This window comes from Trichoplax adhaerens, genomic scaffold (genome assembly GCF_000150275.1).
Source record: "Trichoplax adhaerens TRIADscaffold_28 genomic scaffold, whole genome shotgun sequence".
In the NCBI taxonomy this organism is placed as follows: Eukaryota; Metazoa; Placozoa; class Uniplacotomia; order Trichoplacea; family Trichoplacidae; genus Trichoplax; species Trichoplax adhaerens.
The window spans coordinates 192,476-205,888 of record NW_002060969.1 but is presented as its reverse complement, the minus strand read 5'-3'; the positions used below and the strand labels follow the sequence as shown (position 1 = coordinate 205,888).

At 35.3% G+C, this 13,413-nt stretch overlaps 2 protein-coding genes across 2 annotated transcripts; one reads left to right on the top strand and one right to left on the bottom strand.

Annotated features, from left to right (window-relative positions):
- Positions 1-1,209: 1,209 nt before the first annotated feature.
- Positions 1,210-5,258, top strand: TRIADDRAFT_63433 (expressed hypothetical protein; the record flags this gene model as incomplete). Its single annotated transcript, XM_002117744.1, has 13 exons — positions 1,210-1,251; positions 2,146-2,232; positions 2,637-2,705; positions 2,903-3,008; positions 3,128-3,225; positions 3,319-3,489; positions 3,592-3,638; positions 3,716-3,851; positions 3,937-4,061; positions 4,142-4,213; positions 4,658-4,763; positions 4,843-4,938; positions 5,013-5,258. The coding sequence occupies 13 exons, from the start codon at positions 1,210-1,212 to the stop codon at positions 5,115-5,117; spliced, it is 1,260 nt and encodes a 419-aa protein (XP_002117780.1). The 3' UTR covers positions 5,118-5,258.
- A 174-nt stretch (positions 5,259-5,432) lies between these two features.
- TRIADDRAFT_33034 (uncharacterized protein) lies at positions 5,433-7,346 on the bottom strand (the record flags this gene model as incomplete). The annotated part of the gene is made up of 7 exons (XM_002117700.1): positions 5,433-5,513; positions 5,666-5,768; positions 5,960-6,096; positions 6,169-6,684; positions 6,768-6,931; positions 7,088-7,153; positions 7,262-7,346. Coding segments are annotated over 7 exons (1,152 nt in total), but the record flags the coding sequence as incomplete, so codon positions are not given.
- Positions 7,347-13,413: the final 6,067 nt, after the last annotated feature.

Below are 13,413 nucleotides of genomic sequence, written 5' to 3'. Positions count from 1 at the left end.
ACTCAGCTACACATCAATGAAGATTTCGTACATATTGGGCCACAATGATTCATTTTGTGGACAAAATTATACTGTACAGTACTGTACTGTACACTGTACAGTAATGAAACCGCAATAGTTTCTAGTACAGTACAGTATAATACTGTACACTGTACAGTACAGTACAGTACTCAGTGCACTGTATCAGTCTGTACTGTACTGTACACTGAGTGTACAGTGTAGTGTACTGTACAGTATAGTGCAGTACTGTATAGTTCAGTACAGTACAGTACTGTACTGTACAGCAGTCACTTTTAAATAATTAAATAATTTAAAATTTAGTGCTGAACCCGACTTGAACCTAACTCGATTTACATCACTGTACAATACTGTACAGTACTATAGTTACGTTACTTACGTACACGGTACTGTACAGTAGCGGTCAAGGACTCAAGGCAACCTGTCAGTACCAGCTGTAAAAAAGTGTCGTTCTTCTGTTTTGAAAGTTTCAAAAATTACTGTACCGTGACTACAGTACAATGTACTGTGCAGTAAAGCTGATCGTGTTACAGTACTGTACAGTACTGTACATACTGTACAGTACTGTACTGTAGAGTGTGAGATCACACATCATGCTGATGATAACTGTACAGTATTACAGTATTAGAGACTAGTCCATACTTTACAGTACATACAGTACAGTATGTACAGTACAGTGCAGTACAGTACTATAACGCAGTGTACTGTACGGTACAGTACAGCACAGTAAGAACAGGGCTTCGGATTCGGAAGCTCGAGAGTGGCAAGAAAGTAAGGAAGTCATTTAGTCGTTTAGCAATTTTGCCCCTATGCTTCTTACTCTTCTTCTGAAGAGCGTTTCCGCTACAGTACAAATGAGACTTATGTATACAGTACAGTACTGTTACATGTCGTTACGTAGTGCATTATTAATAACGGGGGATATGCATGGTTAGTTACACAATCTGTGCAGTACAGTACTGTACACTGAGTACAGTATAGTGTACAGTACTACAGGACCAGGACCACTTTCTGTTGGTACAGTACGTTGGTACCATAAATTCGAAATTTCCCGCATCTCCCTGATACAGAATCATGCTGCTTTAAGTTCAGAGCTGTAATCAGGCCCTCTGCGCAGAAACATTGTACCTCTTGTTTCTGGTTTCTGATTGCGGGTTAAAGTCTTAAAGATCAGAAAGATAAAAGATTAAAATGATAGACAGTGAGAACGAAAACGACTCTCAGGAAACCAAGGTTGAAAACCTCGTCTTTTATTCTTAGATGATCCCTTGATGAAAAATAGAGATGAAAAAGTTACAGATAATATTGCAGTGTTGTAAACTATGTAACATATTATATACAGGCAATTTTCTGAATACCAGTGATTTATATTTTACAGTATAATACTTTGCAAGTGTGCATGATAATAACTTATAAGCAAAATATTAACTGACAACACCACGATAGAGATAGAGATATGAGAAAAAATCTTATATATAAGGTTATGGACAACACTAAGTAGTGTACCGTCTGTACGTTGTAAACTTGGTAACGTGCTGTATGTATATGCCTCGAAACGGCAAAAATGAAATGGATCGTATTATACTTTAACTTGTCTACTACGTTTGTTATCCGTAGTCATTAGCTAACATGCATCCACTAAAATTGTTTTTTATACTTATACCGGTTGTATGTACAGTGCGGTTAATTCTAAACTTTGCATGTAGCCCAGTTAGTGTTTACTATACAGTACACTGCATGCACTTGTGTGCTAATGCGTCCTAGAAGAAAATATGGAAAATGACATACTGCACTGTACAGCTAGCATCGGACATGCACTGTAAGGAAATCACGAAAAGTTTATACGCACACACAAATATTGTTGAGACAGCATAAATCATCGTACAGTATTATACAATCTTTAGCGATTTGCAAATCTGGTATTACGCAGTCTTGTTTTAATAAAACTTTCAGCTAATACGTTTGCTATACTACCTGCAATAGACCAAGTCCTGATTCGTTTGGCAATGCTGCATTGTAACTAGCAATGCGGTGGCTTGTTTCGATTACAGTATTTGATATTATTATTATATTATGCTCAGCTCAGATTGCCTAACTACTTACTACCTTCTGAATTAAACCATTTAGGTTTATGTTCCTCACAATGCTACAAATGCAACTACAGAAAATGATGATCTTGTCATGGAAGAATCGGCTTATTATATGTACCATGCGGTTAGCACGTACAGTACACTAATTCTGATTTCATTCATATTACCTCGTACCTGAATTACTGCTCAGTAAGATTCTTAACAAGTAAACTATAGCAATGTTATGTATGCATAGACCGGATTACGAAAAGAACTACAATATTTTTATCCATGTATTACAGTTTACGATGTTTTTATAATTCTTTTTCAAGTATGTCGGGATTAAAACAAGATTATGTACTAACATACAGTATTATGGCTGAATTACAGTAGCTCAATACTTTCCTTGGAGTACTGATTGTATAAGATCTATTTTATGTATAACCTTTGATTATGTTATGCGATATAGAACAGTACTGTGTTTTATTGTTATGACTTTAGTTGTTTTTAAAGCCTGTAGATAATTTTGTCTATAAATCTGTTTTCTAGGCTCAGACTGGCTACCCATGTTTAAGTTTCAGCGTTGTTCCTGATAGTTTGGGAGAAAATCGAACTGAGGTTTGAACCTTGAGTGAATTAGTATTCTTTTAAAATTCTACGTAGTGGCTTTCTGCAGTCGCAGCAGTCATTCTTAGAGCTTAAGTCATGTCATTACTCTACTATAAATATTGCTGATTGTAATGATGTGACTTAAACAATGTAGGTCAGATGAGTTCGTAATATCGTATTTAATCACCTTCATCGGAACTTTTCAGTTTCCTATGACCGCGTATCTGGTAGCAGGAACCCAAGCTGATGAAATGAATAAGAATAGTGTTATTGTTGTAAAAATGTCAAACTTGCATAAAACGTATAAAGAAGGTATTATCTGTTAAATATTGTAACTTAAATGTAATATTCAGAAAAATTATTAATAGTCATAGTAAATGATTTTTGTTAAAATCTATAGTGACATGTTAATATGATCATAATTATTTAAGGTGACTGCTCTGATAGTGACGAAGAACAAAAGATAGACTGTGGTCCTAGCTTGGATATAAAATCGATACATCATGAAGGGGCTGTAAATAGGATAAGGGTACGCTGTAATACAGTCTAAACGTATCTACCATTCTGACTCATTTAATTTCTTAATTCAAACTAAGAATTTTTATTTTTATAACTACTTTAGCATGCTTTAATACCAAATAGGCACATAGTTTCCACGTGGTCCGATACAGGTTGTGTTCATATCTGGGATATTTCTAAAGAACTTATGTCGATTGATAAAGATGATGAGAACGCTTGTATAGGCGCTGGACACAGTCGTCAAACACCACTGTTTTCGTTTAACAAACACTCGGTTATTATTAATATGCGCATAAAAACCATCTTACTAGCGATAATTTTAAGTTCATGTCCAAAACTGGTTGATAATTAAACATTGTACAACTTTTGACTATAGACTGAAGGGTTCGCTATGGATTGGTCCAAGATCGTTTATGGAAGGCAGTATTCATGTTACGTTTATGTAGTAAAGCTATATTTATAGAAATATGACTCCTAAGACGATCTTTTTAAATTAAAAGGTTACTAACAGGAGATCAAAAGAAAGATATATACTTATGGAATCCGATAAATGAGACCTGGGCTGTTGAGCCAACTCCATTCCAAGGACATACAAAGTCAGTCGAAGATTTGCAATGGAGCCCCAATGAAGATTCTGTAACGGATCGTTCTTTATTTGCAGTATTTTTAGCATTTTGGCTTGGTATTTACGCTATTTATTCTGTATATTTGCTTTTTATAGGTATTTGCATCATGTTCTGTAGATAAGACGGTAAAATTTTGGGATATTAGAATTGCAAAGCAAAAGGGGTGCATGATTTCGGTGGAAGCCCACTCAGATGATGTTAATGTTATCTCGTGGAATAAGTAACTTATCTGTCTATTAGAGTTCTCATGAGAATTATTAGCTAATAATGAAGCTAATTGGCGTCATACTCCATTTCCAGCAATGATCCTTTTCTGCTATCAGGTGGCGATGACGGAATTTTAAACGTTTGGGATCTTCGACGACTCCAAAGGTGTGATTGATATTCTATATATCAGGTCTTAATGTGCTCGTACATAGCAAGCCCTTGGAAGATACTATTGTAGGGTACTCTATGATATTTCTTTCTTCCATAACATAATACTTCGAATTTATTATTTTACTACATTCATTTCATGATTAGGTTAAGTGTATTTTTATGGAACGTACTGTGTACGAGTATACTTGTTTTGTGCTTTGGCTTAGTGAGACCCTATTGTCCAATAGCATATCACTTATACGCAATACTGTATTACTGATCCCTTAATGGTATCCTACACATGACTGCCACACACACTAAGAAAGCAATTGCATAGCATCTATTTTGTATTAATTACTTAGTATTAACTACTTTCCCGCTGGCTTTATTTCAGGAGGGCAGACTTAAATCACGTTTCCGAATTTTCTATACTTATAATTGTATTGTAAATATTTACAGTAAAAGACCTGTTGCAACATTCAAGCACCATCAAGCGCCAATTACATCTGTAGAATGGTACCCTATTGACAGTACGGTATTTGCAGCTGCAGGTGCTGATGATCAGGTACTCTACCTCACTAAGCTAATCAAAAAAACGGAAGGAATTGCCATCATATTAAAAGTTGACTATGTTAATTTCCTAGTTAACTGTCTGGGATTTAGCCTTAGAGAAAGACGTCGAAGCCAACGGCGAACATGAGGACATTGACGTACCCCCGCAATTGCTGTTTATTCATCAAGTAAAAACGTTGCCTTATGCTCGTATATGCCTAACTGCAGGTATTTTTAAATTTTTATTTCATATATTCATTAGGGACAGAAAGACATTAAAGAGCTTCACTGGCATTCGCAGCTCCCTGGTGTTATTATCAGTACTGCACAAGATGGATTCAATATTTTTAAAACTATTTCTGTTTAGTATTAACGTTTAACATAGTGTATCATTACACCTAGAATATATTTATCAAGATTATGTTACGGACGTCGAAACATGATGATTTTTTAACTTTAGACCTGCAATATGCTGATAGATTAATTAACAGAAAATTGTATAACGTCAAATAAAAAAGTAACTATGAAAATAGAAAGCATACAACTGTCTAAAGAATGAGCGTTGCAAAACCCGCTTTCTAGTCGGTACTATTTGTTCTAATTATTGGACTCTTGTTCAAATTAAATACTCAAGCAAATAACCCGTATGATCAATGTAACATTTCTTGAAGTAATTTACCAGCTAAGGAAGTCCAGCAGTTGCTCTAGCCTTTCGAATTAGAGCCTTTAGCATGAACTGCCTCCTCGATAAAGACCTAACATGCTAAGTAATAAACATATCATTTAGTTTGCAATATAATAATGAAATTCCTGCATGTACGTGTATAATAGTAATTACAAAATTACAATTAGAATTTTGCTGGGTCTTTTATTGGCTAAAGCGGATACAATCCAGTGACCCTTCCAAAAACTTACTTTAAGAAATATTTCTAGATCGATAACCTCCCTTCTCAGAGCTTCCCCGAGATAATAAATTGTGTCTTCTATAGCACATTCCTCGGTATGCAGATTAAGAATTCTTGTGAAATAAATATGAAATTAATTTGTGAAACTTGGCTAATGAGTTAAAACTTACTGAATTTCTGGTATATGAGTACATACACGTAAAATGAGATCAGAATTAAACTGATCTTCCTAATACAGTACTGCCTGAAAAATGATTCTAATAGTAGGAAATAAATATATTTTCAGCATTTAAGAGTAACTCACTGTGTATATAATGGGGCAGTCGTAATAATAGCATCATCAATGTTAAGTTTCGATGGGTCTGTGCCGACACGAGACTCAATTTGATGCAGTTCACTCAATTTCGTGGACATAGTATCGATTTCAGCCCTAACCTGATCCTAAAAACAGAATTTAAAACTGTCTTAAAAAAATCACCCAGATCATACATAAGTAAGAGGTTCTCGTCACACCTCTTCTTCCTTTAACCGCTTTAATTTGTCTTCTAGAATAGTGGAACTTTTCTTCAATTCATTTTCTATATGCATTTGAGATTCGATTTCTGTCTTGCCTTCTTCTAAAGCTTCGTTTAAGCGCCTCTTTAATTTCTCTTCAACAGATGTTAACAGTGACTGATACATTACTTGTTCATTTGAGGGATTAATATCTCCGAGTCGAGGCGAGGGAAATGAAGGATATGAAATGGAAGCAGTACTAGAAGCTGGTGGATAAGGACTTGGGTTGCCAGGCTGTGGCATACCATAAGAGCTGGTTGGAGGATAGGGAAGATTGGCATTGGGGTTGACATTCGGTGGAGGATAAGGTTGTCTTGGATTGCTGTAACGGGGATAGGAAGACTGTAGAGAGGACGAGTAACCAGGTTGAGATGTTTGTGAAGGATAAGACGTGGCCTTCTTGCTATAAACAGGCATCTCGTCTGCGAACTGTAGGCATAATACTTGCAGAAACGTAGTTAGGTCTGACTGAGGCTGAAATAGAAAGTTTTTATTAATAGCGGTTAAGAACATATTTCCATTTTATAAAGTAGAACGAAATTTGTCTTGATACTTACATATCTCCAATCTAATAAGTACGAAATGCTAACTTTTCCGTCAGCATTCACGATTTTCGTTTGTTTGAGGATCATGTAGTTTGTGGGGCGAACAAAGCAAATAGGACTCTGATGAGGGTAATTTTTTTCCAAGTAGATGCAAATAGGAATGTTATACGTCGTTCCTGAAGCAAAGATCACGTATGTACACTTTACTAGAAATATATATAGTATACGCATACTTATGTCTACAAAACATTACAGTAGAATACTACGAAAACAGTATGAAATTATGGACACTTTTACTATGCGCTTTTATTAATGAAAATTACGTAGTATACCTTTATAGACAACTGGAATGGTTCCATCCATGCAGAACAAGCTACTTTCTCTACCATCGTTATACGCTAAATAATATTTAATTAACCTGATTAGAAGCACAATACGCATCTCGAAACAGTTTTATATTCCTAACACTCCTGCCTGTATTGAGTATGAAATAGTTTAGAACTTACTATATTTTGACAAATCCAATCTAAAGTTTTGAAAGGTCCTTAAAACGGTGAGTGTATCTTTTATCGCATCATCACTGTACCGATACTAAAACCCAAGCACAGTAAAATACAGTCAATATATTGTTGTTGCCGTATCATTTACAATGTAGAAGTTGTTTTCCGAAATCGGTAACATAGTAGCACAGTACCGTTGAAAGAAGATTGCGAACTTTGGTTTCGATCTCGTTTGGCATGTTTGCTGCGTAAATTTACACTGAACCCTATTTATGCTGTACTGATTTTTTTATTTAATTAATTTTTGTCCAAAGTTTTTTTGCCTTCTCAGATCTACACGTACAGTACAATACAGTACAGTATAATAGGATACTTTCTTTATACTGTACAAGTACTGTACTGTACTGTACTGTACTGTACAGTATACTGTACAGTGTACAGTACCGTACTGTACTGTACTGTATAACCATAGAGTTAAGGGTAAAAATGTTTTTATCTTAACTCTACTGTACAGTACTGTACACCCCTGACAATGGGCTGATATCACAGTACAGTACAGTACTGTACTGTACTTGTGGGGGAGGGGGCGTTCAGTACTGTACTGTACAGTACAGTACAGTAATTACTTGTACAGTACAATGTACAGTATAGTAAAAAACTCAATCCTCGAAAAAATTGATCTTGCTTCCATTTGTCATACTGTAGATTGGTATTACGACGTGACTTGCATTACTGTAGTACAGGACAGTATACTGTAGATCTGAAATCTGCAATGTACAGTACAGTACAGTACAGTACAGTATACTGTACTGTAGATCTGAGATCTGCAAAGTACTGTACAGTACAGTATTATACTGTACTATACTGTACTGTAGGCGTACCAGCCACCATATCGTATAATAAAATGGAAGTTTAGCGCTAGTAATTTATAATTACAACATAATTTATATTAAATCAATGAAACCTAATACAGTCACACACTTGCAGTGTATCAATAAGTAATCACAAGAAATATATGAATTCAATATTGAGCAGACAGATAATGTAATCATAAGCGAACTATAAATGTTTACAGCAATATTTGAACGGGGACTACTCGAAAGAAGAGAAAGGGACAGGACACGATCCTTAGCTATACGTACTAGCGATGAGCAAGGCGACTTTCCTGCTGGTCATTTCAAGTGTACCGACCATCGGTAATCGTACCCTACGCGTATATTGTACAATGTACAGTACAGTGCACACGACCGTCCTCCAAATTACAGTATTTGCCTGGTTGGTTTTGCACAGTACGGTGTACAACTGTACAGTACTGTACGGTTACAGCCGTAGTGTATCCTAAAATGACCGCAAAAAAGTCGGCCATCTTATTTTTTCTAGCTTTCGGCCGTGTCTCGTCCGTCCCGTCTCTTTCCTTTCTCTTCTTTCGAAGTAGTCCCTGATTCGAAATACTGTATGTATACCATACGGATTAAATTTGCTATTATTGCTGCATGCTATTGCTAGACATACGTACAATCGTACATACGTAAATTGTATACTGCGAATGCGCGTGTAGTTATATAGTAATGTATGTTTTGTAAAAATCAAGCAATTTAAATTTTAGAACATTACTGATCTATGCGTAGCGTTCGGAGAAGCTCCTAGCATATTACAATATAAAATACCCATATATTTTAAATGCATTATTTACCTATTAATTGTGCGACATTGTACCTATTTGCAGTATTGTAAAAAATAGTATAGTACGGTCTCCTGACAATGTCGGCAATATTTTATCAATTAGATGCTATTTCCTAAGAGTTAGATTTAATAGTCTATTTAAATGTATAATTAATAAAATTGTATTCGCACATATGTACGTGCAACAAGCATTCAATAAAGGAAGACCTACGCTATTACTTATTACTAACGGGCCATCTTATTACACACACTCCTCATGATACTTTGCAACTCACATACTTGTTCACTGAATATACAATTTCAGTATACTTGACTTGAAGATACGCTGAGGGTGTTCGACTAGTTTACAGTAATAAATTATTGCATTTGTATGTAACAAGTTTAAAATGAATGAGTTATTCTAAGGGTAAAACGTTGTTTTATCAGTTGATATTCAGTAATACACTATTGTAAAATAAGTCTGGGAGATGTCTCAGTATCCGCGTATAAATTACTAATTAATTATTATCAAGCGACGATATCGATAGGTAATTGGTCTTACTGCATCAATAGTTGTAGAGTATTTAATTAGTTACCTCGTTTCGTCAACAAATAGGTGAGTCACTATCGAATGATGTACTTGCTAGGCAATTGTATCTCCCAACTCTTCGAATACAAAATATAGTAGGCGTATATGTATTCCTGAAGACAAAATTAAGATCGATATGTAAATCTCATTACTCTAGAAGTCTTTGAGACTTTAATTTTTGTTATGGCCTACGATGAAATTGAAGTAGTCTACCTTAGTAGCAATTCGTACAACGTATATTTTTGTGATATGCTTCTAATACCACAATAAACAATTATACCTATGTCTTTAGTGCCTGTAGACTCGGTATCAATAGTCATACACTAGTTCATGAATTTTTAAAGTGAGTAAATTTTTTGTTGCTACTACATTATGTTGTACACGTAGTAACTACTCTGGTACCACGCAGTTTACTGTTAGCAATTCGCCAGACGTCAGCAATGGCATTACCATAGGCTTTTGTTATTTATCAGCGTCTGCCTTTGGAGACAATAACTAACATTCAATGCAGTGACATTGATTACATTATGAATAGTCTTTTGTGACTTACAATTATTGCTAAGCCACAGGAACCAATTACAATGACTGGTTTAGCATAAAGAATAATCAATATAACTTAATGAACATTTTGTAACGATTTTGTTTGCTTACAACGAAGACAAGTAAAACGAGATATCATAAACTAAATGTAAAACGTGAAAAAATGTGTGTAGGGAAGCTCAGTCAGCGAAAATGTAAGTTGAGATTGATTACAGATAATTAAACACTACATTTATCTGATATCTTAGATAATCTGCTACTTTAACCGCAGTCTCTTCGATTGTCTTTTGTACAATTTTAAATTAAAGAAACTACTCCAACTACATGGATATCGCAAATGTTATAATGTTGAAATAACCAACTTTGTCATGACGCAGTGCGGCACGCACAAGCAGGTACTAAATAGCGTTTAGATACGCATGATAAGTACTATATATCTATTTTACTATCAATTAATTGTAATAATGACTTTATGCTTTAGTTTCATAAAGTTGATAATATACTCGTATGTTGAAATCACTTTTCAAATATTAATTAATTACTGATTTTGAATTACCTTCATTATGTCAGTATTGTCATCCACACACTACAGATTTTTAACAGTAAGTAATTGCCATGGATTTGATTTGCTCAGTTATAGTCGAATATGTTCGATGATTTCTTCTGTTCCATTAAATACACGTATAGCACTGAATGTTTGCGCATATGCTTTTAATGATAAAAATTAGGGTTGCACTGTGTCCTATCACAACATACAGTTGATCAAGAATACGAGTACTAATTAATTTGTCTTTACTGTATACAGTGCAGTGTGTAGCATCATATACAGTAAGCCTTAAGATTGTTAACGTGCATTTATTAGAGTCCAAATAAACCCCCCTTCCCCAAATTGTAAATTTTGCAATCAGAGTATTGTTATGGTTGTACGGTATACGTACTTATCGACGGTAAAATCGATAAGTGATGTATACGTCATAGTAAAATCTGTAGCATATTACGTAAAATCCGCAATTGTCAATTTATTACGTTTATGGTTTCTACATTAGGTTTAATTACAATTCAAAATCTTTAATAGTGACAAATACACTATATTGTACCTGCAAAAAAAGGCTTTTCTGTACCCATATATTAGTCGTACGTATATCCTATCGCAGAGACATTAATTATAGTCTTTTAATAACTAAACTCAGAGTTTTGATAACACAGTGATAGCTTGTTGATCTAATTTTTGTAAAGAAAAAACTAGGTAATTACCTAATCAGATATAGTTCAGCCGATTTTCAGACTAAAATCACTAAGAGATTAATTTTATTGTAAGCTAAGTAGCATTTAGTAACAAATAATTGTAGATTTATTTCCATAGGAACTTGCTATTGTTGGATATTTTACAGCATTAACATAATATAAAGCTTAAAATGCTGGTTTAACAATGCAAATTACATTTTTATTATCATATTTTGGTAACAGTAAGATCTAATGAATGAGTGAAAGTTCTCCTAATTAATGCTTGTTAGATACTCGCACATGGTATAAGTCCCATAATTCACTTTCTAATTTAATTTATTCGATAGATTTGCGATATTTTTCATTGTTCAGATTCCCGTAAGATTTTACTGGAAAAATTACAGGATTTTTCGAATAATCAGGAATCAGGTAAATTGTGTAAATACTTATCGGAGGATTTAACTGTATACTCTTTTCTTAAATTGACATTAATTGCGTTTTAAAATTTACCTTACTTAATGTCTGGTTTCAAATATACCAATAACATCAGGAAATGCATCAAGAATGAGTTCACCGGAGAATGTACCTGTAATCAATAATGGGACTAGCACTACAAGTGAGGAAGGTAGTACGCCTAAGATAAGCAACTTCTTTCAGTTAACGATGGCCATAACGAGAAGAAAAAGTGAAGAATTAGGTGCTACTCCAACACTTAATGCTTTACATAGACAAAATGTCAATCAACAAAGCACTCGTGATAAAAATAAGAATACCCGCGAAAAAATAAGGAGAGCGCTATTAGCAGCTGCTGCGAAAAGGCAACAGGAACAACAGCATGATAATGGGGACACTGGAGAAACAATAAAAACACCGAATTCTGCAACGCCAATGCCTGGAGGAGGAACACCAGTATTAGCAACCGCTTCTGCTGATATTCAGCCTTCAAGTACGCCGACGAGGCGTCTACCACCTCAACTTTCAAACAAGCTATTACATAGTATTTTGCAGGAACCAGTGGAGGATTTAGAAAATGTGACAAATAAATTAGATAACCTGTGTACGACCGACATTGACAAAGATCTACAAAAGGGTCAATCTCAATCTGCGCAATCGCTTTCTCCAGCTTTGCTGCGACCGCCACCTAGATCAAGATCAGCAACAACTACTGAGGAGTTACAGAAAGGTGGCAATGTCAAAAATGTTGTGGTTCCTAGCAGTAAAACTACAACGTTAGAAAGATCCGGATCAACATCTAAGCTTCCGTCAGTACCTGATCCTCAAACTCAGGCAGCAGCTCAGAAAATTCTAGCCGCATTTCGTAAGAAAAAAGAGGAACAAAAGCGTCGAGCGGAGATGGGGGGCGAACGCAAGCCTTCTATTTCGTTATATGATCTAATTCAGAAACTTAAAGCTGAAAAACCTTCTGGAGGCCATTCTAAAACATCACCGGAAGTAGATCTTAAGGAAGATAACAAGGTAAAGAAGCAAGAATGCCAGAAGCAGGAATCCGCCGAGACTGCTACAGCAAAGAACGATTCCACTAATTCATTGGTGCCAAGAGAGCATAGTATACCTGATACACCTGTCGTAACAGTCACTCACCCTACGCCAGAACATACTCCTGATATTGGAAGTCCACCTGTTTTATCCAGTAGCAAAGGTGGCGTAACAAACAATCATAAAATAATATCAACGGCTAAATCTTCATCAAATAGTGAGCCCGATCAAACTAGCGTTACTACAACTACATCTTCCAACAAGTCTAAAACGTCAGTTTTTAAATTAATACAGAAAAAAGTAGCCAATAAGGAATCAGCAACGGAGGCTGCTAAATCTGAAAGTGAGAAAGTACCCGTTATAGAAGTCAAAAATCATTCTAATGAACGCGACAATGAATACTCTACGCTATCTGAACGATCATCAATGCATAATAAGAACGCCGATCCGCCGGGTCTTGAACACATATCATCGTCAGTAAGCAATGCTACCGATTCCGTGAACTTTACCGTATCGAATGTTTCGTTGACAACAATTCATTCCACTAAAGATGCTCTTAAAGTTGATCGAAAGTCAGAAACGCGTAACCATTCTACGACCAAAAGATCTGTGATCGAAAATAATCCTAGTGATGATTTCATTAGGT